The 23,392-nt window shown below is 45.9% G+C and overlaps 1 protein-coding gene across 7 annotated transcripts in view; it reads left to right on the top strand.

Annotated features, from left to right (window-relative positions):
- Positions 1-22,412, top strand: part of MTMR1 (myotubularin related protein 1) — a 61,048-nt gene extending 38,636 nt beyond the window's left edge. For 6 of the 7 annotated variants that reach the window (XM_027963143.3, XM_042242017.2, XM_027963147.3 and 3 more), the window contains 6 exons: positions 3,414-3,599; positions 4,268-4,474; positions 7,716-7,808; positions 12,703-12,816; positions 17,360-17,536; positions 20,306-22,412. In XM_027963143.3, the coding sequence (XP_027818944.2) occupies positions 3,414-3,599; positions 4,268-4,474; positions 7,716-7,808; positions 12,703-12,816; positions 17,360-17,536; positions 20,306-20,467 (939 nt within the window). In that variant the 3' untranslated portion in view covers positions 20,468-22,412. Of the gene's footprint in view, positions 1-3,413; positions 3,600-4,267; positions 4,475-7,715; positions 7,809-12,702; positions 12,817-13,085; positions 15,181-17,359; positions 17,537-20,305 lie in introns of those variants that run through there. The other variant, XM_060407520.1, reaches the window with a different exon arrangement.
- The last annotated feature ends 980 nt before the right edge of the window (positions 22,413-23,392 follow it).

Below are 23,392 nucleotides of genomic sequence, written 5' to 3'. Positions count from 1 at the left end.
AGGTCCCTTCTCACTCTCCTTACCCTCTTCTGTCTCCAGACCTCCAGGTGCCTGCTCTCTGTCCTGGCACAGAGTAGGCACTCATGCTCTATTTCTCCCACTTTCTGATTGTTATTTGTCTTATTTGGAGCTTTAGTAATCAGTTTTCAGGCAACCCATTGGCTTTAACTCGGTTCTCCTGGTTAATACCAGCCCTAAGCAGGTGTCTTCTGCACTCATGCACTTACTGGGTATGGGGCCTCTGCCCCAGCCTCCAGGCTTCCTTGGTGGGACCAGGTCCAAGTCATTGCCTGTCTCAAGGCTCTGCATGGTAGGTGCTGAGGGAGGTCATAATAAAGGTGCCGAGTAGTGGGTAAGGGGTGCTGAGCCTTGCACAGATTAGCTTTCATTAGATAGTTTAAATTTAGTTAGTATTTAATTCCCATAGTGAGCCTCTGCAGTATTTCAGGTGAGAAATCTGAGGCTCAGACAGAAGGTGAGCTACTGGGGGAGGGGCAGGGCTGGGATGATAAAGCCCACGCTCCTGCCACCAAAGCCTGTGCCTTGAATCCCTCAACCAGCAGCATCTTCAGTGGGTACAAAGGGTATTGTTATGAAAAATGTCACTGTGCCCCACAGGCAGGACTAGGGTATAGGCTGTGTTGTCCGCAGTGGACGGAGAGTCTTCCGTCATTCCGTGCTGTTGTTTCCCTACCAGTCGTGTTTGCAGCCCCTATTCTGCACCCTCGGGCTGAGGCATGCTCCCCTGCTCCTTGCTGCCCGCCTGCCCCAGGGCCATACCAGGACTGCTGAGCAGAACCTCAGGCTCAGGGCTGGGCTCCCCACCTTCTCCCCAGGGGCCAGGTCAGCCTGGCCCCACGCCTCTCATCCGTGACCGCTGGCTGTGTTTGCTTCTGCACAGAACACACCAGCCCTCGGACAGGAACTGCCCCCACCTGCCCACATCCCACTGCACCCCACGGCCTGGAAATGAAGGTCACCTCCTCATGGACCCCTGTGTCCTCCCCTGACTGCTTCTGGCTCTGCCCAGCCTGCTCCTATGCCAACTGGCTCCCACGAAGTCTGTCCATCTGTGCAGATAAGCCCTCCCCAGTCCCTGTCCCCTTCCCCTTGGAGCTGGCTCCACCATTCTTGTTTCCGGACTGTTTACAGTAAGGCCACCAAGTGCCTTCTTGTCAAGCTTTTGACACAGTTGAGTACCCTCTCGATTTTGAAAGACTCTCTTCCCTTTTCTCTTTATACTCCAGTCTCTAGCTGCTCTCCTCAGTCTCGTTTGCTCTGCATTCCCTGAATGTTGGCCTTCCTCTGACCTTGACTTCTGTCCTGGCCACACACACTGGCCCTGAGCCCTGGACCCACACCCAGAGCCACCACCCAGCCCCCTCATTCATGCTGCAGAGCTGTGCATCCTGCTCCCCAAGACAGCTCCATCACCCAAAGCCCAACGCTGTGTTCCTCCTCCAGAAACCATCCCAAATTTTACAATTCAGTGCCTTCCAGTCTTTTGACAGTGTTATGTGGCAATCACCACTGTCTCATTCCAGAATGCTTCCACAGCCTTAGCTGGAAACCCTGTGCCTACTGGCAGTCACTCCCCATCCTCCCCTCTCCCCAACCTATGTCAACCGCTAATACTTTCCACGTGGATTGCTGTCTTCTGGACACTTCATATAAATGGAATCATACCCTGTCTGGTCTTAGGTGCCTGGCTGCTTTCACTTGGCATGATGTTTTCATGGTTTCTCTGTTGTAGCACGAAGCAGTACTCCATTCGTGTAGCTGAGAAATAATCCATTGTAAGCATACAGCACACTTTGTTTCTCCACTCATTCATCGATGGACATTTGGATTGCTTTCAGCTGTTAGCTATTGTGGATATCGCTGCTACGATTTGTTGCATACAAGTTTTCATGTGAATACCTGTTTTTAGTTCTGTGGGAGCTGGAATTTCTGGGTCATATGGTAGTTCTATGTTTAACTTTTTGAGGAACTGGCAAATCTTTTTCTACAGAGACTGCATAATTTTAACTTTTACCAGCAATGTATTGGGGTTTCAGTTTCTCTATGCCCTGGAGAAGGGCATGGCAACCCCCTCCAGTATTCACGCCTGGAGAATTCATGGACAGAGGGAGCCTGGTGGGCAACAGTCCATCGGGTCACAAAGAGTTGAACGTGACTGAGTGACTAACACTTTTACTTTCACTTATTCTTATAACAGATGTGGTTTGGATGTTGACCTCTACAAAGTATAAGCTAATTATGGACAAGATTTTGTTATCAGATTACCAAAGAGTGAGCCATATTGTCTTTTTTGTTATATTTGCATTTTATTTTACTTAAATTACTTAAATAAATCTCACTGAGATTTACAAATTATTTTGTACAGATTTGCAGTAGTACAACCTTTTTATTTAGATAGATGGCAGAAGGTTTTAAAACCCAGTTCACCTTGTATAAGATCTAATTGTTAATCATTTTAAAACTGCTGACAGGTGACAGAAGATTGTTGTGGGTCGAATTATGTTTCCATTTAAAAACTATGTATTAAAGTCCCAACTCCTGGCACCTGTGGCTGCAGCCCAGCTTTGAAATAGGGTCTTGGCAAATTAAGTAATTGGGTAATCAAGTGAAAAGAGGAGGTCATCAAACCTGGGTCTCCTGCATTGCAGGCAGATTCTGTACCATCTGAGCTACCAGAGAAGCCCCCATATTGAATGAGGGTGGGTACTAATCCTTATAAGAAGAGACACTGACCCAAAGAGAAGACCATGTGAAGATGGGCTAGAGGTTAGTGTATCTATAAACCAGGAACATCCCGGGCCACCAGAAGCTGAAGAAGGCAAAGAAGGATCCTTTCCAAGAGGGTTCTGAGGGAGCATGGGTCTGCCAGTACCTTGATTTTGGAGTTCCAGCCTTCAGAACTGAGAGAGAAGACATTCCTGTCACTATAAGCCACTCAGCTGGTGGTACTTTCAGCAACCATGGGAAACTCATACAAGGATGTAGGAGGCTTATTATGATACACAGATGAGTCTGAGGCTTTCTGAGTGGCCTCTATCTGGCAGCACTAGGAAGAACAGTCGGAGAAGGCACTGGCAACCCACTCCAGTACTGTTGCCTGGAGAATCCCATGGGCAGAGGAGCCTGGTAGGCTGCAGTCCACGGGGTCGCTAAGAGTCAGACACGACTGAGCGACTTCACTTTCACTTTTCACTTTCCTGCATTGGAGAAGGGAATGGCAACCCACTCCAGTGTTCTTGCCTGGAGAATTCCAGGGATGGTGGAGCCTGGTGGGCTGCCATCTATGAAGTCGCACAGAGTCGGACACGACTGAAGCGACTTAGCAGCAGCAGCAGCAGAAGAACAGTAAAAATTCACTGAGATGAAGTGACGTCTGTCTTTTGTTTTCACAGGCAAAGGGTGGGGGCTATGAAAGTGAAAGTGCCTACCCAAACGCTGAACTCATGTTCCTGGAGATTCACAACATTCACGTCATGAGAGAGTCGCTGCGAAAACTGAAGGAGATTGCGTACCCGGCCATTGATGAGGCACGCTGGCTGTCCAACGTAGATGGGACCCACTGGCTAGAGTACATTCGGGTATGGAGAAGGCCCGTCCTTCCCCACCATCTGCTTAAGACTTCTCTGCGGATGGCCATAAAGTTATCTGTCTCTCTCCAGGTGTCTTCCCTGCATTGCAAATGAGTGCATCTTTGCTATGTACTTGGGCTTTCATAGTTTGCATAGACAGCATCCAAACTGTGGTCTTTGTTGACATAATAGAAAGGGATAATAGTTTCCTCACATCAGGTTTTTAAAGTATTTTGTGGCCCTTTGGTAAAGGACCCTATTTACTAGTGTAGTTTTTCCTTAATGTAAGTTTCTGCCCCCACTTCCACCAGGATACTAATGTTTCCTAGTGATTCTTAAATTGATTCCATTGTTTGTTTATTGACTTGAACTTCCAGTGTTCTCCACAGAATTATTTTTGCTCTGTTGTTCTTGTTGTTGTTTAGTCACTAAGTCTTGTCCAACTCTTTGCAACCCCATGGACTGTAGCCCACCAGGCTCCTCTGTCTATGGGATTCTCCAGGCAAGAATACCAGAGTGGGTTGCCATGCCCTTCTCCAGGGGATCTTCCCAACCCAGAGATCAAACCCAGGACTCCTGCATTGGCAGACGGATTCTTTACCACTGAGCCACCAGGGGACTTTTTGCTGTAATGGAAATTAAATGTTGCCTGATTTAATGTGCCTTCTTTTTTGAAGATGCTTCTTGCTGGGGCAGTAAGAATTGCTGATAAAGTAGAATCCGGGAAGACCTCAGTCGTGGTGCACTGCAGTGATGGCTGGGACCGAACAGCTCAGCTGACGTCTCTGGCCATGCTGATGTTGGACAGTTATTACCGCACCATTAAAGGATTCGAGGCTCTCATAGAGAAGGAGTGGATAAGCTTTGGACATAGGTTTGCACTGGTGAGTTGAGACGGTGAGGTGCACGTTTCACTGTTTGTTGTTCCATCATATGCGCATGCATATCACACGTCTCATACACACACACAGATACACATACACGAGGGCTTTGTGCTCTGAGAACTGAATTGCCATAAGAGAATACTATAGACATCAGCATTGTATTAATATATCTCTGGTAGGGCAGTCTTTGTTTTCCGTGTCAGTATGCCTTTTTTTTTTAATTTTAAAAATTGAGGTAAAATTCATATAACATAGAATCAACCATCTTAAAATATTGGTTCAGTGGTGTTTAGTGCTTTCACAGTGTTGTGCAACCACCATCTCTCTGTAGTTCCAAAACATTTTCATCACGTATGAAAGGAAACCCTGTACACATTAAGCAGTCATTCCTCATTTCCTCTCCCTTTCACGCCCACTAATCTGCTTTCCATCTCCCTGAATTTGCCTACTCTAAATTCTGACATAAGTGGAGTCATACATTATTCGTCTCTCTATGACTGGCTTATTTCACTAAGCACAGTGTTTTCAAGGTTTATACATGCTATAGCATCTGTCAAATTTTAATTCCTTTTCGTGGCTGAATTCCATTGTGTGGATATACTGCATTTTGGTTATTTACCTGTTGATGGACATTTGGGCTGTTGCTACCTTTTGGTGAATACTGCTGCTGTGAACACTGGTGTATAAGATTTTGCCAGACAACGTAGCACAAGACTGGGTGGCTTAACAGGAATTTATTGTCTGCATTCTGGAGGCTGGAAGGCCAAGATCAAGGTTCTGTCAGGGTTGGTGTGTCCTGATAGCTCTCTCTCCTTGACTTGTAGATGGCTGCCTTCTTGCCATGTCTTCACGCTGCCTTTCGTCCGTGCACACACATACCTGGTGTTTCTGTGCCCAGATTTCCTCCCTTGTCTCAACCGTGTCCCTCTACTTATGGCATCCTCACTCTCCCTGCCCCCCCCCCCCGCACTTCTTCTAATAGAATCTACCCCTGGCCAGTCATAAACTTGTCTTTCAAGCTTTATCTCAAAAGAAGCTCCCACCAGGGCTGTGCCTCATGACTGTCCCACCCAGCTCGCTCTCACAGCCCATCCTGGGGTGCTGGCTTATTCCATGACCCCACCACACCCATTTCATACTGGGAAGTTCCAGGCACACTTTTTTTTGTTGTTATTTACAGGTCTTCTCCTATGACTAGACCACAAGTGAATTATTGATTTAGCACAGATGCTATGTCCCATGTGTCTTGGTATACTCCGGGTACCTCTACTGGATACCATCAAACTGCCTGAAATCCTGAGGGCTGGGAGGAGGGGTGCCTTGCATGCACTGTAAGAGTTCAGTGCCTGTCTATTAAGGGAAAGAACAAATCTTAAATTGTGAACCGTCAGTGTAAAACTTCCCCATGTGCCTTAAATACAGGGGCAGTTTCCACAAATTATAGAGAAGTACAGAAATATGGCAACGTGTGCAGCTACTTTGGAAAACAGTATGGCAGTGCCTCAAAAAATTAAAAATAGAGTTGCCATATGATCCAGCAATTCTGCTTCTGAGTATATACCCCAAGGAAGTGAAAACAGACTTAAACACCACACTCATGTCCATAGCAGCACAATTCACTAATAGCCCAAAGGTGGAAGCAACCTAGTGTCCATCGACAGATGAAGGGGTAAACAGTGTGGTCTATCCACATAGTGGAATGTTATTTAGCTTTCAAAGGGAAGGAAATTCTGACACCAGCTACAATGTGAATGAACTATGAGGACATTATGTTAAAGGAAAGAAGCCATTGCAAAACGACAAACTGCACGATTCTGTGCCTTTGTAGTATCTAGAGCAGTCAAATCTGTAGAGACAAAGGAAGATGAGGGGAGCCAAGGACTGGGGGAGGGGAATAGGGAGTCAATCATTTGCAAGTGTAGTAACTTTCTTAAATGTCCATAATTGTGAATTATACTAGCTGTTAAGAAAAATCCAGTAAACAAAACTGACTTTTGGTTCTTACTCTAAAAGATCATATGGCTATTAGAAAGAGAATATAAATGCTTAAATATCAACACTTCAATTCTGTAATGTCCTTCATATATTAGTCCAGACAACTTACTAAAAGATGATTTCCTTCTTGTAACTGCCTTGTTGAGGTGAGCCTACTCCCAGCAGCTGGGAGTCAGCCAGCTAGTTTTTGTTTTGGAACTCCTGGAGACAGATGCTGGTGATGGCACTGTGTGATGTACTTAACGCCACTAAACTATACACTTAAAATGGTTACGATGGTAAATTTCTTATGCATATTTCACTTACAATTAAACTGTCTTTTTTAAAAAAGAAGGCAATACACTTCCTCTGAGATGTTCATTGGTGACTTGGTCATTTCTTTTTCTGTCTTGGCTGGTGGTGGTTTCATAGGCCCAGTATTTGTCACTCTTCCTGTGTGGTGATTGCCTTGTATCTTCATAACTTTCTCATCCTTTTGCTTAGTCACCAAATTACTTGAAGTTTCTGTTAGAATGCTCACTCCTGGGTGGTCTTTTAAGTTGACATTTCCAGTGTTTTTGTCAGTCCTGTTTATGTATTTGAAATTATCTTTTACCTTTTAATATGAATCTATTAATAGCTTCAAAAAATTTTAAAAGTATGACATACAATGCTGGATGTCCATTATATCTTAAAACTTGGAAGAATAAAAATTCAGAGATATTACCTGGCCTGCTGCAAGGTAATATTTGCATTTCAAGAGTGAGATTTTGAGATTGTCTGAGTCATGCTGAATTGGCTTAAACTTGTAGACTGTTAATCGTTATTTTGATTCTCAGACTTTCTGACATTTGTGAAAAATGGGGGAGGAAAACTACACTTGTGGAGAAAATGACCATCATAATGTGCTCTGTGAGCTGCTAATTGCCATCCCAGGCTGACACGGAGCACTCAGTGTGGTGGCTGGGGTTGACCCCATCACTTGGAGTGCAAAGTTGACCGGCCATTTGCTTATAACTTGTTGATCTCAACTATATTAAAGCAAAATTATAAAACAATCAACATGTAAACTGAAATTTTGTTTCCTAAAAGTAATGGAAGTCATTTCAGTGCAATGAACATTTCTGAGAGCCCTTTATATGCCAGGAATTCTGTTGGGCCTTGGGACATACAAAAGAGACATGCTTCTTGCCACTAGGCAATTTAAAGTGACTTCTGAGAGGACCATGGCATACATTAAATTGTTTAACCTCTTGATTCTCTTCAGCGAGTGGGCCATGGCAATGACAACCATGCAGATGCTGACCGATCCCCTATATTCCTTCAGTTTATTGACTGCGTCTGGCAAATGACGAGACAGGTGAGAGGTTTCAAGTCCATTTCTGACCTTTATACCCTGATCCAAACATAATCTTAAAAGTTGAAGACAAACTTTAATTTCATGTTCATTTAAAGTGAAGATTGTGTGTGTGTATTAAATATGACCCCTTTTGTTATTTAACTCAGTTCGATTCTAATGACTTGGAAATATAAGCATAAAATTGGAAACAACCAACTTTATACCAAAAGGTGCTTTTGTTGTGCATATGGTTTTTGGTCAGTCATGCTGTCCAGCAGCTGCCCCTGCCCTCCGTCCTACTCTTTCTTTTACCTGCCCCCTCTGTCAGGGTGAGCATGTGTAGACCCCTGCCAAGCAGGTGCTGGAAGATTCCCAAGTATTGGAAATGGGGATGTGACTGAACAAAGGGGTGGAGACCAGGGAATCCAGGACCTTCCATACCCAGCCCCAGGCCACAGCCCCTCCCACCCCTCGGTGTGGAGGGAAGGGAGTGTCCCAGGGCCAGGGGCAGATGGGAGGCTGCCGAGTGTCCTTTCATTCATTACCCATGCAGGGGTCCCCCTTCCCCAAGCTACTCAGCCAGAAGATATGTGCTGTTTCTTCCCTCATCCCCAACATCAGAACCTGAGCTTAGGATCTGATCCTCATCATAGGATGTGGTGCCAGAGAAATGGACCTGGAATCAGAGTCAGAGAGTGAGGCCAGCGTGCCAAAGAGAAAGGAGGGAAACAGAAACAGAGGCAGAGATGTGGTGGGAGGGAGAAAGTAAACAAAAGGCAGAGCCCTCCCCAAGCACCTGCTTGGATGGGATTATGGGGAAGGGAGGATAGTAAAGCATGGCCTGGGCTCTTGCCTTCCTGTTGAGCTGGAGGTCTGGCCTTGGCTGCTTCAGGCACGTGGAGAGGACCATCTTCTAGCAAAGATGCACTTGCTTGAGCCCCAGCCCTGGAGACCCTTCTTTGGGCCTGGGCAGAGGCCTGGGTGTGTGTGCTGCTTAAAAGTACCCCAGGTGCTTCTGAGAGGACCAGGAACCCTGGCAAGTGATTCCTGGTGCAGTCCTGAGGCCAGTAGCTTCAGCCTCCCGGGTACTGAGAGATGCAGGTTTTCAGGCCCTGCCCCAGACCTATAACACTGGGTGGCGGGCAGCACTCTGTTTCAGAAGCCCTCCAGGGATCCTGCTCAACTTTCATGGTGCACACAGATCCCCTGAAGTCTTACCAAAACACAGTTCTGATTCGTGGGTCCAAGGAAGAGCCTGAGACTCTGCATTCCCAACAAGCTCCCAGGCAGTGCTGCTAGAGTACCAGGGATCATGAGAGAATGGCAATTCGAGAAAAACTGTGGTGGGGTGGTGGTCTAAGCAGCCAAAGTAAATTTTACAGAGTCCTCAGGCCCTCCCTTAGAACAGCATACTGAGGCTGATTGTTTTAAAGCTAGCTTCCCCAAGCTGACTGGGCTCTTGCCTTATCTAAGTGCCAGTTCCCAGCTGATTCAAAGCACCCAATCAGCTAGAGGGCTGGGGCATGGAAAGAGGCTGGTCTCAGAGGTAGGCACCCGATGGTATGAGTAACAGGTAACGGCAAACACATACTCAAAAGGCATGGAGGCTGGCCTGAAGTCTGACTGTTTTGTAGTGCCATGTACTTGGCTATTTGTATTGATGCCAAGTCAGCAACAAAAGTAGATGATGGTTACATTCAGGTTAAGACTACTGCTACTACTGTTGCTAAGTCACTTCAGTCGTGTCCGACTCTGTGCTACCCCATAGACGGCAGCCCACCAGGCTCCACCGTCCCTGGAATTCTCCAGGCAAGAACACTGGAGTGGGGTGCCATTTCCTTCTCCAATGCATGAAAGTGAAAAGTGAAAGTGAAGTTGCTCAGTCGTGTCCGACCCTCAGCGACCCCATGGACTGCAGCCCACCAGGCTCCTCCATCCATGGGATTTTCCAGGCAAGAGTACTGGAGTGGGGTGCCATTGCCTTCTCCTTCAGGTTAAGATTAGAAGGTATGAAATAAGTTTTAGAAAAATTACATAAAATGGCTGAACACAGAAGATAATTCTGATGTTTCTGAAGGGATCAGCCCAAATTTTGTGAATGTGAAGTAGCTTATTCCTCCCAAAAGCCTAGACAAAGAGTGTGTGTGAGATATCTTCAAACTGACTTCCATTATTCATATTGCTTAGTACCTATTTTCACGTCTAATCTATATAATTTTTGTAATGTTTGCTGAATTTTTAAGAAAATGAGAGGTTTGGGTTAGAAGATTTCAGATGCCTCTTACAGCTTTAAGATTCTGTCCATGAAATTTGTATAATTAATTTCTTTTAAAATTGTTAGAATGAGGCACATCAATGATCAGTCTAACTATCGTTATCTAAATTGACAAGTGAATGAGGTATGCAGCTTGTTAGAAAAGTTGCATTAATGTGACAAGATTAACTTATTTTTAGGTTTCCTGCTGCTAAATCAGCTATGTCAGTGTAACGTTTTTAGACACATCAGAATAAAATGAGCTAGTCTGTGTGCACAAACTGATATCAAAGGAATTGAGGGGAAAAGTAATTGAAGGACTCTAAACAACAGTCTCAAAGACATTCTGCAATAACCCCAGTTGAACAGACTTTTTTACCCTTTTGGATCAGTTTAATCATTGTTGTTTTTGTCCTTCAAGAGATGCAGAATTTCATTATGGATTTCTATGGGTTTTTGAGACCACACTTTTTAAAGTATATGGTATAGCTTCCAGAAGAGTCCAAAACAACAGTGAATCCCAGAGGCTTACTCTTTTATTTGTTATCACTCTAGAGGTCGGTACTTCCGCTGATGGAATATTTCCCACCACTGTGCCCTTTGAAAGTGAAGAGCACTTCTGAGCTAACTTGAGTAGATGTGGGTGCTGAAGGGCGTGGGCTGAGCCCACCCACCCTGACCTCCCACACCTGCTCCCCACCACTTGACCAGAGCAAGGCTTGCGGTTGGTGGTGACAGAACACCCTGAACCAAGTTCCAAGATCCAGATTGCGGGCTCAGGGTTAGGAATAAAGACTCATATGACTTCAAAAATATGTCAGTAGAAGCTCTGCTGTGCTATTGGTAAATGTATATTTTTAAATGTTTGAAAATGAAATATAGGCCTTCCATTTTTATCCTTTATTTAATAAAGCTTCAGAATATACATAACTTATATTTTGTTTAAAATTCATAAATTTCTTGGTGCCAATAACTTATTAATAGAATATAACCAAGCTTCATGGAAAAATACTAGGAAGAATTGACACAATGTACTTGGCCTTTTAAAAGACAGCCATTTGGAAGGTGAGGCCATTTACAGAGTTGCAAGGAGCAACCTTAAAGACTGAGACAGGATTAACCAGGAGCTATATTTAACATTTTGGCCTGATTTATTTGATTTAGTTCATCATTGATTTAGTTCCTCTAAGAACATTAGAACAATATCCATAGCTAGTTTCAAGAGATTTCTAAAGAAGTGGTATTTTCATGGGGCTCCCTAGAAGAGAGTTGTGTGTTTCTCTGAAAGCAGTCCTTAATGTAGAGAGAGACAAGTCTTAATCTAGGGCAGCTGAGCAGAACTTCTGCTTGCCTAGTGAGGAAAAGAACAATTTTTGATGAAGTCTGGACAGACCTGTGTTGACCATTGTTTCTAATTGAGAAGCTTGTCTCTGGCCTAGTAAAGTACTAAAGATAAACTTCAAAAATAAACTTTCTATTGGTGACCCTGGTTGTCACCCTACAGATGACATAATTAGTTGCAATAGCGTGCAAACATCTCTGATTAAGGAACAGATCTTTAAAGTACGCTTGACACAAAAATGCTGAGTAGTTCTATTTGGTTTTGTTCTAACTGGCCTTGCTTCATTGAATAGGTGATGAATATTTCAGTATGTTTTTAAATTAGAATTCTGGTACAAGGTCAGCTCCCAGTACATACCTGTTGCTAGGACTGTTGTTACCATTTGCAAAGCATCTCTATCATGGCTACTAAATGTCAGCTACTGGCTAGAACCTCTTGGCAATGGTCATTCTTTACTGTAATTGTGCTAAGTCCCATGAAGAATAAGCTAAAATGGCAACTGAGAGTATCATGTGGTTTTCTTCCGTATTCTGTTAGTATAGTGAAAGTGAAAGTCACTCATTCGTGTCTGACTGTTTGCAACCCCATGGACTTATTAGTCCATGGAATTCTCCAGGCCAGAATACTGGAGTGGATAGCCTTTCCCTTCTCCAGGGGATCTTCCCAACCCAGGGACTGAATCCAAGTCTCCCACTTTGCAGGTGGATTCTTTACCAGCTGAGCCACAATATAGTGAATTACTATAATAGATTTTTTTAGTAACCTTGATCTTCAAATCTTAAACCAGCCTTGCATTCCTGGGACAAACCCCACTTGGTCATGTGGTGTTACCCCTTTTACATTATATACTGCTAAGACATTGTATTTCTTCTTGAATCGCTTCCCTGGAACCGCGCCCCCCCCAACTTTCTTCACTCAGAATGTGCCCCCAAAGGGGAAGCTAGGACAACAGTAGGACTTACCTCACTGGTTTCCATTCTAGGCCAGGGAGTCATCACAGTCCCACGGCCCTGCCAAGTGTCCCACTCGCCAGTTGTTTCTGGCAGAAGGGTGAATGCAGGCTCTTCTATCATCATGGCAAGAAATGGAAGCCCCGTAAGCTTTTTTAGGCACTGAAAAGCACACCAGTTTTTGTTGCTTCAGGTTGTTTCTCTGCCAGACCTATAAGCTTGAACTGGAAACTAGCTAATTAAGTTCTACATGGGCCAGTTTTCCTTCTCATGTTTGACTATATTCCAAGTTGTAGCTTAGCAGCCTTTGACCAGTTTGTTCTAGAATTTGAACTTCAAAACTAAACCTTATTTCTCTCTCCATTTAAGTTTCCTTCAGCATTCGAGTTTAATGAACTCTTCTTGATTACAATTTTGGATCACCTTTATAGTTGTCTCTTTGGGACTTTCTTGTGCAACTGTGAACAGCAACGACTCGAAGAGGTAAGTGTATTCTATCCCCTGGCTTTGCTGACTGCTGGAGGGCCTTGTCCCTTACATGCCACTGTAGAAAGGGGGCTGAATGGAGAGGACATTGGTCTTTACCCTCTGTTGTCTGTAAATGGAGGGCTGGCACTAAATGCCCTCCCAGGGTTCACCAGCCCCAGTGCATGTGTCTAATCTTCTAGCCCCTTCTCTCAAGGTAGCAAGCTCAACTTGCTTTCCATCAAGCTTCTCCATTAGATTTACTTCTTCCTTTTCTCCTCACTTAGGGATAAAAGACAGAGATGATCAAAAGTGAGGAAGCATTGGGAGAAGGCAGTTTCAAGAGTGTCCTCTGGTTCAGAGAAAAGGACTTCTGCCTGGTGGAATATTCGAGAACTTAGGAGAAAAGAGCAGGTCCCTAGTGGCCACCTCCCCTTCTCTTAGCAGCCTCCCCACAGCTGATGACTCCCTCACCCCACACCCTCTGTGGTTTTCCCCAACCTCGCTGGCCTTCCCCATTCAGTCTTTTCCCTTTTAATCCATCTCTAAACTTGGAGTCACCTGGACAGGCCCTGGTCCTCCTCTTGTTCTCTGTCTAGGTGACTTCGTCCACCTCAGGGATCTAAATGCTGTTTTCCTGTTCCTCTCTCTTTTGCATCCCACCACTCAGTACCACCTCTGCCCATCCATCCCAGCTGCCACATTCAGTCCCTCAGTGAGTGCTGGCAGCCCTGTCCCCAGGATGGATTTATAATCTGGCCGCTTCTCACTGCTCCAAGCGTGTTGAAGCCCCCCAACCCTGTCTTACATCTGGACTAAGGCAGCTACCCAGAAGTGAGCTTGGCTCCCTGCATTTCTGACCTCCACACTCAATCCAAACACAGTAACCAGATGGGCATTCCCCAACTTCAGTCCCATCATATTCTGGGCCTCTGCCTGAAACCTCCCTGTGGCTTCCCACTGATGTCAGGATGAAATCCACATTCCTACAGGCCTATAGGAATTTAAAAAGACTGAATTCAATGGCATATGACTTACCTCAATAAAGCTGTTTTTATTTTTTTTCTTGGTATTTAAAAATTAGTTTATTCATTCAACAAGTATTTTGAGCATATAGTCCACACTGGGCATATATTGCTATGTACTTGTGAATAACACAGACAAATAAATCATAACACAACGTAGAACCATCATATAGATATTTGTAAAGGTTGTGTGTGCAATTAGGAAGGGGCTGCATCTGGGGGAGCATCTGAAGAAAACATCCTGGGATAATTTTATCTGTTATTCTAATGCCAGTGGCTCAGAATACCAACTTCTCCTTAGGCTGTCTAGGTATTTTCTTTTTTTTTTTTTTAATTTTTATTTTTACTTTATTTTACTTTGCAATACTGTATTGGTTTTGCCATACATTGACATGAATCCACCACGGGTGTACATGCGTTCCCAAACATGAACCCCCCTCCAACCTCCCTCTCCATAACATCTCTCTGGGTCATCCCCGTGCACCAGCCCCAAGCATGCTGTATCCTGTGTCGGACATAGACTGGCAATTCGATTCTTACATGATAGTAGACATGTTTCAATGCCATTCTCCCAAATCATCCCACCCTCTCCCTCTCCCTCTGAGTCCAAAAGTCCGTTATACACATCTGTGTCTTTTTTGCTGTCTTGCATACAGGGTCATCATTGCCATCTTTCTAAATTCCATATGTATGTGTTAGTATACTGTATTGGTGTTTTTCTTTCTGGCTTACTTCACTCTGTATAATCGGCTCCAGTTTCATCCATCTCATCAGAACTGATTCAAATGAATTCTTTTTTACGGCTGAGTAATACTCCATTGTGTATATGTACCACAGCTTTCTTATCCATTCATCTGCTGATGGACATCTAGGTTGTTTCCATGTCCTGGCTATTATAAACAGTGCTGCGATGAACATTGGGGTACATGTGCCTCTTTCAATTCTGGTTTCCTCGGTGTGTATGCCCAGCAGTGGGATTGCTGGGTCATAAGGTAGTTCTATTTGCAATTTTTTAAGGAATCTCCACACTGTTCTCCATAGTGGCTGTACTAGTTTGCATTCCCACCAACAGTGTAGGAGGGTTCCCTTTTCTCCACACCCTCTCCAGCATAATAAAGCTGTTTTTAAAGAAAAAAAATCAACAGAAGAATATAGTTCATATGTTGAATTTAAACTCTTTTGGTCTTTTTTTTTTAAATCAAAATGTAGTCTAAAAAATCATCTCTCTTGAGATATAATTTACATACCATATAATTAATCCCTTTAAAGTGGGCCATTCAGTGGTCTTTAGTATATTCAGTGTGTAATCATCACCACCATCTAATTTCTTAAAATTCTCATCCCCCCAAAAAAGAAAGCCCATACCCAATAGCAGACACTCCCCAATCCCCCTCCCCCTAGCCCCAGCAACTACTCATCTATTTTTGGTCTCTAGGGATTCACCTCTTCTGGATATTTCATATAAACTGAATTATACAGTATTTGTCTTCCTGTGTCTGACTTATTTCACTAAGCATACTGTTCTCAAAGATCATGGATAATTAGCATATACCAGTGCCTCATCCTCTTTTTATGAGTGAATAATATTCCACTATATGGAGAGACCACCATTTGTTTACCCAGTCATTAGCAGATAGACATTTGGGTTGTTTCTACTTTGGGTTCTTACCAATACTGCTGCTATGAATGTTCATGTTCAAGGTTCTGTGAAGACATATGCTTTTACTTCTGTTGGGTAGACACCCAGGAGCTCTATGCTTAACCCTTTGAGGAACCACCAGACTTTTTCCAAAGTAGTTGCCACATTTTACATTTACCCTAAGCAATGTCTTAGGGTCCTGTTTTCACATCTTTTTAGACACTTGTTATTGTTTATCTTTTTGATTCTAGCCATCCCAGTGGGTGTGAAGGAGTATTTCATCATGATTTTCATCTGTGTTTCTCTGATGACTAATGATACTGAGCATCTTTTCACGTGCTTATTGGCCATCTATATATGTCTGTGCACAAATGTTTCTTCAGATCCTTTGCCCATTTTTGAGTTATCTGTGAGGAGGGCGTGGTAACCCACTCCAGTATTCTTGCCTGGAGAATCCCTTCGACAGAGGAGCCTGCCAGGCTACAGTCCATGGGGTCACAAAGACGGACATGACTGAAGCAACACAGCATGCACACATGTCATTTTATTATTGAGTGAGAAGAGTTTCTTATGTGTTCTTTATATGTACAAGTTCCTTATCAGATATGGTTTGCAAATATTTTGTTCTACTCTGCAGTGTCATTTCACGTTTTTGGTAGTGTCATTTGAAACACACAAGTTTTTTATTTTGATGAAGTCTAACTTATCAAAGATTTCATTGCCAAGGTCATGAAAATTTAAGCCTGTGTTTTCTTCTAAGAATTTTATAGTTTTAGCTTTTATGTTTAAGTATATAATCGATTTTGAGTTACTTTTTGTATGTGGCAGGAGGTAAGGGTTCACTTATTTGCATGTGGTTATCCAGTTTTTTTTAATTGGAGGCTAATTACTTTACAATATTGTGGTGGTTTTTGCCATACATTCACATGAATCAGCCATAGGTGTACATGTGTTCCCCATCCTGACCCTCCCTCCCACATCCCTCCCCATCTCGTCCCTCAGGGTCATCCCAGTGCACCAGCCCTGAGCACCCTGCCTCATGCATCGAACCTTTATCCAGTTTTCTTAGCACTGTTTGTTGAAACAGTCTCCCATTGAATTTTCTCGGAATCCTTGTTGAAAATCAGTTGACCATAAATGTGACAGTTTGTACTCTCTATTCTGTTTCATTGATGTCTATCCATCTTATGCCAATACCACCTGTATTGATTACTGCAGCTTTGCAGTAAGTTTGGAAATTGGGAAGTGTAAGATTTCCATATTTGTTCTTTTCTTCCAAGATTGTTTTGGCTATTTGGGGTTCCTTGAAATATTGCTGCTGTTTCTTATAAAATATGAAACAGTCCTAATTGAATCTCCTCTGTCTAGATAACTTGGGGAGTAGTCAGCAGATTGGTGGAAAGCACTCCTGGCCTCACCATTTTGTCATTTTGACAATGTACTGTAAAATTGGGAGGTGGTGATCTATAATTTAATGATACGTTCTCTATATAAGGCTTTACCCTCAGATAGTCATGACTTTCCAGTGAAAGGAATATTATCTGTAAATTTACCTATGGTCCTTAATATTAAGGGTCACAAGAGCAAGCTGCAAAAAAGAATTAGAAATGTATTGTTAAATAGGGGCACCATCATCCTGCAGTTGGTAGAAAGTTCTCGTTCTGCCTTCACATAGTCACAGTCACCAGATGTCATCTCACTCAGCAGTATGTTTTTGAGACTGCTCCACCTCTAGGTCATGCACACAGCGGGGTGGGGTGGGGCTTAATAAATGTTCCTGATTATATCATTTGAACTCACTTCATTATTCAAGTCCTTTTCTCTACTTGATACAAGCTCTTGAGGATATGAAGGAAAGTTGAATTTTTTTTCACTGTATTCCTTGTTTGGTTTTCAGGATGTATCTACAAAGACTGTATCTTTATGGTCATATATCAATAGCCAGCTGGATGAATTTTCTAATCCCTTCTTTGTGAATTATGAGAACCATGTCCTCTATCCTGTTGCTAGTCTGAGTCATTTGGAATTATGGGTAAACTATTACGTGCGATGGAATCCACGAATGAGGCCTCAGGTATGTTTTTCTCATTTTGAAAAAAGCGTATCTTTCTGCCCAAGGAAAGATGGTGGTGTAGAATATATGAAAGCACAGAGCTGATGAAGAGTTGTTAAGTTACTGCTTCCTACCCACTCGCCGCCTCGTTCCTCAGAATGCTTTCCCTGCCCTTGGCCTTCTCACCATGCTGGCAGGCGATGCCCTGAGAACCTTTTCTGCCCCTCCCCTGCACCCCCTCTGAGGGCCCAGCTTCTGTCACCATGCGTGAGGCAAATGTTTAACACGGACATAAGGCCACTAGCTGCTTCCCGTGTCTGAGCGATGAGGGCAGCCGGCATGTCCACACTGACGCAGACACACTGAGCATCACTGGGGCTGCAGCACATTTCTACCTACCACCCACCCAGATCCTGGGTTGAATGTATGTTTTGAGTAGCAAACAAACCAACTTTTATTAAGAGTTGTAAAATGCTCTTTTATTAAGAATATCTGAAACCAGGGAGATAGTCTTAGCCCTTTTCCCACGAAACCTAACAGTATAGTTAGACAATGTCAGTGGTCAGTATTGTAAATACAGGTTTTCAATTTTGTGGCCAGGAAGCCATCAGTCCCTATGCTCATGCCTGTATGAAGAAGCACCCCTCTTACTAGTCCCATGGCACATGGACACTTAACAGTTGGCCGTGGCCTTCAAAAGACTGCCTCAGAAGCATGGTTCCCAAATCTGGCCCCTTCCTTCTGTGGGTGACACCCACACCTCATGCAACTCCCAACTCACACAGCCAAAGTCAGCACCGTGACAGTCCTGTAGTGGAGGGCCTGGGCCCAGAGCAGGTTGGGGAGTGGGCCAGGCCTTGGTGATGTTGGAGGCCCAAGGTGCACAGGTCCAGGCCTTTGGACTTGATCTGGGGGCTGCAGGAGCCACCCTTGGGGTTGCAGGAAGCTCCCTCTAGCAGTGCAGTTCAGGAACAAGGAGGGAGGCCGTGGAGACCGGCACAGGGATCAGCAGGAAGGCTGGTGTCCAGTGAGGGGGAAGGGAGCTGGGCCAGACAGAGGGTAAGTGGTGGGGACAAGCCTCTTTTCTCTGAGGAGGAGGGCCCTGCTGACATCTTGTGTGTTATTTCCTTTGGGACCCTTTTGGCTTTCATCTCATACATGGCAGCACTGGGTGACTGGCTCCTAGATGGGCATTTTCTCTGCTTTATTGTAAATGAACACAGTGGATGAGAAAACAGAATGAAAGGCTGCATGGAGGTGTAAGATGAGTGTCTCAGCCTGGGCAGGTGTGAAGCTGTGTGCTCACCTGCATGGTCTCCTCTCTCTGACCCCGATAGCAGGTGGTTAGTAATGGCCACTTGATTGCAAAGCAAGTGGAATCAAGTCCTCCACAGCAGGGACATAACAAGTAGGCCCAAGGCTAAGAGAGGAGCTTTGCCCACCCCCCAGCGGCTTCTGGAATCAGCAACTAAGGCAACTTTCCTTATTTGGGGGGGGTCTCTGCCATCAGACTCCCACATTACCACCCCCTCCCTCCTTCCTGGGGCCAAAGTCAGGAGTTAGCTCCAAGCCTCTTCCGGGCTGCTTCCCAAGCACCCTACTGTGTTGGAGATACCTAGGTGCCTCCCTGACCGCACCTAGCCAAATTGCTTGTCCCTGTTGTCCCTGTCCCTCTGTCTTGAATCTCTCTCATGTGCTCACGTCTCTGGTCACTCACTCTCAGTCTAGTCCCTTTTTCATCTGTCCCCTGCTTCCCCTCTTCCTCCACCGGGGTGATCACTACTCACATCCCTAATGGGACAGCTCCCGGACTCTCTGGGGAGGGCACAATGAAACACGCACGCCCGGTAGGGATGGGTCTCCGAGAGGACTCCCACCCAGCCAGTCCCTACAGGATGAAGCCCAGTGTGTGAGTGAAAAGGGTCAGAGGAGAGAGAGCTCCAGGTAGAAGGGCCAGCGAATGCAAGGCATCTGCCAAAACCTGGGAGGTTTGAGAATGAAGGAGGGGAGTAGGGGCAGGGCCCAGTGAAAGGTGAGCAGGGGAGGCAGGCTGGGGTCAGACCTTCAAGGTCAGGGTCTTACCTTCAGGGCAGCAAGAAGAAGCACCTGGAAGGTGTCCATGGCGTCTCAGGGCCTGGCTGGGGCTCAGGACCCAGGCTAGAGGCTTCTGTTGAGATCATGGACAGGGGCCAAGGGGGAGCTACCCAGACCCCCACCCCGTGCCCCCTCAGCTGGTGAATCTGCCCACCCCGGTCTGCTGAGATTCACAAGGGCTGTGGCAGGTGATGATGAGAGCTTGTGAGCTGAGTGCAGGAGAACGTGGGGGCCATGACCCCAAGCTTCAGGCTGGTGGACCTCCACCCTGGTAAGGCCCCTCTCATCCCTCTCTGGTCCAAGAGGGTGAGGCAAGGCGGGGGTGCTGGTGAGGCTGCCAGAGGTTTTGTGAACATGGACAAGGGGCCAGGGGCCTGGGCCCTCTCCCAGCACTGCCCTCTCCAGGGCCTTCTGCTCTTGCCTGTTCTCGCTCATGAAGCCGAACACAGTTTCACGGTGGAGGGAGGGTTTTCCGTCAGCAGTGTGAGGTCCATGCTGCCAACTGGCAGCTCAGGCCCAGAGGGGATCACCCGGCCCTGGGCCCCTCCAGGGGTCTGGCTCCCCTGGGAGGGAGAATGGAGTCCCCATGCTTCAGCCAAGCCACAACTCCCAGGGCGGGCCCCTGGCCCCCTGGGCAGAGGTGGGGGGTGAGGGTCAGGAGGCTGGGGCTGGGCTGACCTGCATCTCCACCTGCAGACGCCCACCCACCAGAACCTCAAGGAGCTGCTGGCCGTCCGCGCAGAGCTGCAGAAGCGGGTGGAGGACCTGCAGCGGGAAGTGGCGGCGCGCGCCTCAGCCTCGTCGGAGCGGGGCTCCTCGCCATCGCACTCAGTGACACCCGTGCACACGTCAGTCTGACACCGCTGTCCCTGTGGCCCAGGCGGGGCTCCTGTGACGTTCCTCATGAAGCCCTGTGCCCGCCTCGTCTGGGTGGCGCTTCCCACCAGTGACGGATCTGTGCTAGGGGACGGCCCCCACTCTCATCAGTGCTGTTGTGGCATCAGCACGTCTTTCCCTCCTGCCAGCACTTGCCCAGGGCCATGTGGGGGACCCTTGGGCGAGTAGAATGCAGGGTTCAGGCTCAAGATGGGACATCCTTGTGAAAAACCAACCCACCACCCCCTTTTAAAGGCTGCGTTGCCAGCCACAGGGCCTCTTTCGGCTCTTAGCTCCAAACCCTGGGGCCTGACAGTTAACTCTTGGCTGGGGAAGACAGACCATCACCATTTCCCCATGCCAGCAGTCCTGCTGCATCAGTTACCAGTGTGTACATATAAGGTATTTTTTAAAAAGAGAAACATACCTTTATTTTCCTATGTCCTTTTTTTTTTTTTTTAAATGTTTAGTCACCGAAGGAGACACCTGCTTGACTGAACTGGGTGAGCAGCGGTCAAGCTGAGCTCATGCGAACTCTGACGTGGTTCATTTGAATGTGGTCACCTTGGACCATGTGTCCTGTCCTCCCCTGACTGTGGGACCTGCCTCCCGAGGCAGCCCAGGCGCCTGTCCCCTGCCCCCTTGCTACTGCTGACAGCTGACTGTCAAAGCGGGTCTTCTCTCACCTGTTACCTGCTGTCTGAAGTAATAGTTCTCGTTTCATCAAGATCCCTTCAAACTCAGTTTATTCTTGTCACTGCATTTTGGTACTTTAAAGCCACCACGGCACTGTGACTTTGGATGCCAAAAGCAGAGTGTTCACCTCCCTCAGTTTCCTGGTCTCAGAGCCTCTCGGGCCTTTTCCTGCCCATCTCACGGCTTCTGTCTCTGGGCTCCAGGACTCCATGAGTCTGAGAAGGCATTCATTGACCATCAGACGCTCCATCCACTAGCACTAGAGCTCTGAACTGCTCTGGGTGGCGAGTCAGAGTCTTGCACATTTGCACTCTGCCCTCTTCCTCCTTGTGCCCAGCACTGCGCCCATACCCGCCAGCCCCCAAGACCCCATCCCCCTGGAGGAATTAAGCTTGCCTTTGAGTAGAGGAGACCTGAGTGCAACTTCATGGTAGTATCTGGTTGGTTCCAAATTACTGGATGCTACCCAAAGCCCTCCATATTGACCTTAGTTTTGAAAACAAACTTTTTTTACACTTAAATACTTAAGAGAATAGATGTTTTTCAACTTGGAACCTTCTGATTCTTATAGAAAATTATCTGGTATCTGTAAGGTATATTTATTCTATGCAATTTGATAACCTTAAAAAAAGTCTCCATTTTTACCATCTGGGGAATTTGTTTCTAAACTGCATTTTAATTGATGTAACTTTTGATTCCTGCTTCCAGAATAGCTAAAACCTTATTTATGAATGGGTATGCTGGATTATTCATTGATATGTGGATTTCTTACAAACGGGGACCCATTTTTTTCCTTGGAAATATCTATACATAATCCCCCCGCTGCACTAAGACCACTAACCTTGTTGTGGACTGGATGATGTTTGTGAGAACCAGAGAAGTCAAGGTCAGCTAGCCTGCCACAGGGATTGCACCTGCAGGGAGCTGCCCCACTCCACCCCTCCCCCTTCCACGTGCTGGGCCCTAGGAGGACCCCTAGAAGCTCCCATTTGGTTTCAGAGCAGCACAATAGAGCATTTCCTTTGTGTCTTCCTAGCACAGAACTGTTTCTAAAACAACTTGAAATATAGTTTTATTATGTAAGCAATTCTTTCTTGGTTTTATTTAAGTGTACTAGAATGTAAAACCTTTATGGTTCAGATTTTTAAAGACTGGTACAGTATGATATTTGCCTCATCTGATGCACTGTATTTCAATCTGTAATTAAAATAATGTTTGCTCCATGGTCTCATTTTTTGTTGTCTTTATTTTTGGTAATTTTTCCCTTGTGGAAAATTAGTAAACATTCATGTCCAAGTCTTTGCGACCCCATGGACTATAGCCCACCAGGCTCCTCTGTCCGTGGGGATTCTCCAGGCAAGAACATGGGAGGGAGTTGCCATTCCCTTCTCCATTGGATCTTCTCGACCCAGAGATCAAACCTGGGTCTCCTGCATTGGCAGGCAGATTCTTTACCATCTGAGCCACCAGGAAAGCCCATTTTACTTACACAAAAATTTATTATGTGTCAAACACAGTCAATACATGTAAAGTACTCTTACATGATTTAATTCATTTTCTAAGTGGTAAATGCTATTCACCCTAAGACTTGAGTGTGTTGGCTGAAATAGGTAACTACTCTAAAATCGGCAACACCTTAAGAAAACACTCAAGATGTGAGGACAGGGCTGGAGCCCACTGAGAGGCAGGTTTGGCCCTGAGGAGGCCAGGCCAGCTTTCCAGGCCATGAGTCCTAGAGCTTAAATGGGACAGACTTATGGGGAGCCACAGGGTCCCCACCCAGAGTCTTCAGAGGGAGTGCTGGCCTTTATGGGAGCTATAAAGGCCTGGATGAAACCATGCTGGCCCCTGCATATAAGGCCCCTTCTTCTAAGGCCTGATGTCCCTGTCCTCCACGCAGGTGTGGGGGCCCCAGCAGCGACACCGAGCAGCAAGGCTGGGAGGGCCACAACTTCTGCACGGGAGAGTCACATGGGGGCTTGGTTTAGAGGACTTGGTGCTATTTTACTACAAGGTTGGTATGGCACAAAATGCCATCACACTGTGAGACCCTCCCAGCGGCCCCCATATCTTCCTCATGGAGTGACAAGGGCAGCTCTACCTCCAGCAGACCACTCTGCCTGCACACCCTGGCCCTGTTCCACTTTCTATGGCTCAGTCACATGTCACCCGAGTGGACCCTGGCTACTGGCTTTCTTTGAAGAAGACAAC

The sequence above is a fragment of the Ovis aries genome, chromosome X, assembly GCF_016772045.2.
Source record: "Ovis aries strain OAR_USU_Benz2616 breed Rambouillet chromosome X, ARS-UI_Ramb_v3.0, whole genome shotgun sequence".
NCBI classification, from domain to species: domain Eukaryota; kingdom Metazoa; phylum Chordata; class Mammalia; order Artiodactyla; family Bovidae; genus Ovis; species Ovis aries.
This window is presented reverse-complemented; position numbering and strand designations above follow the sequence as displayed.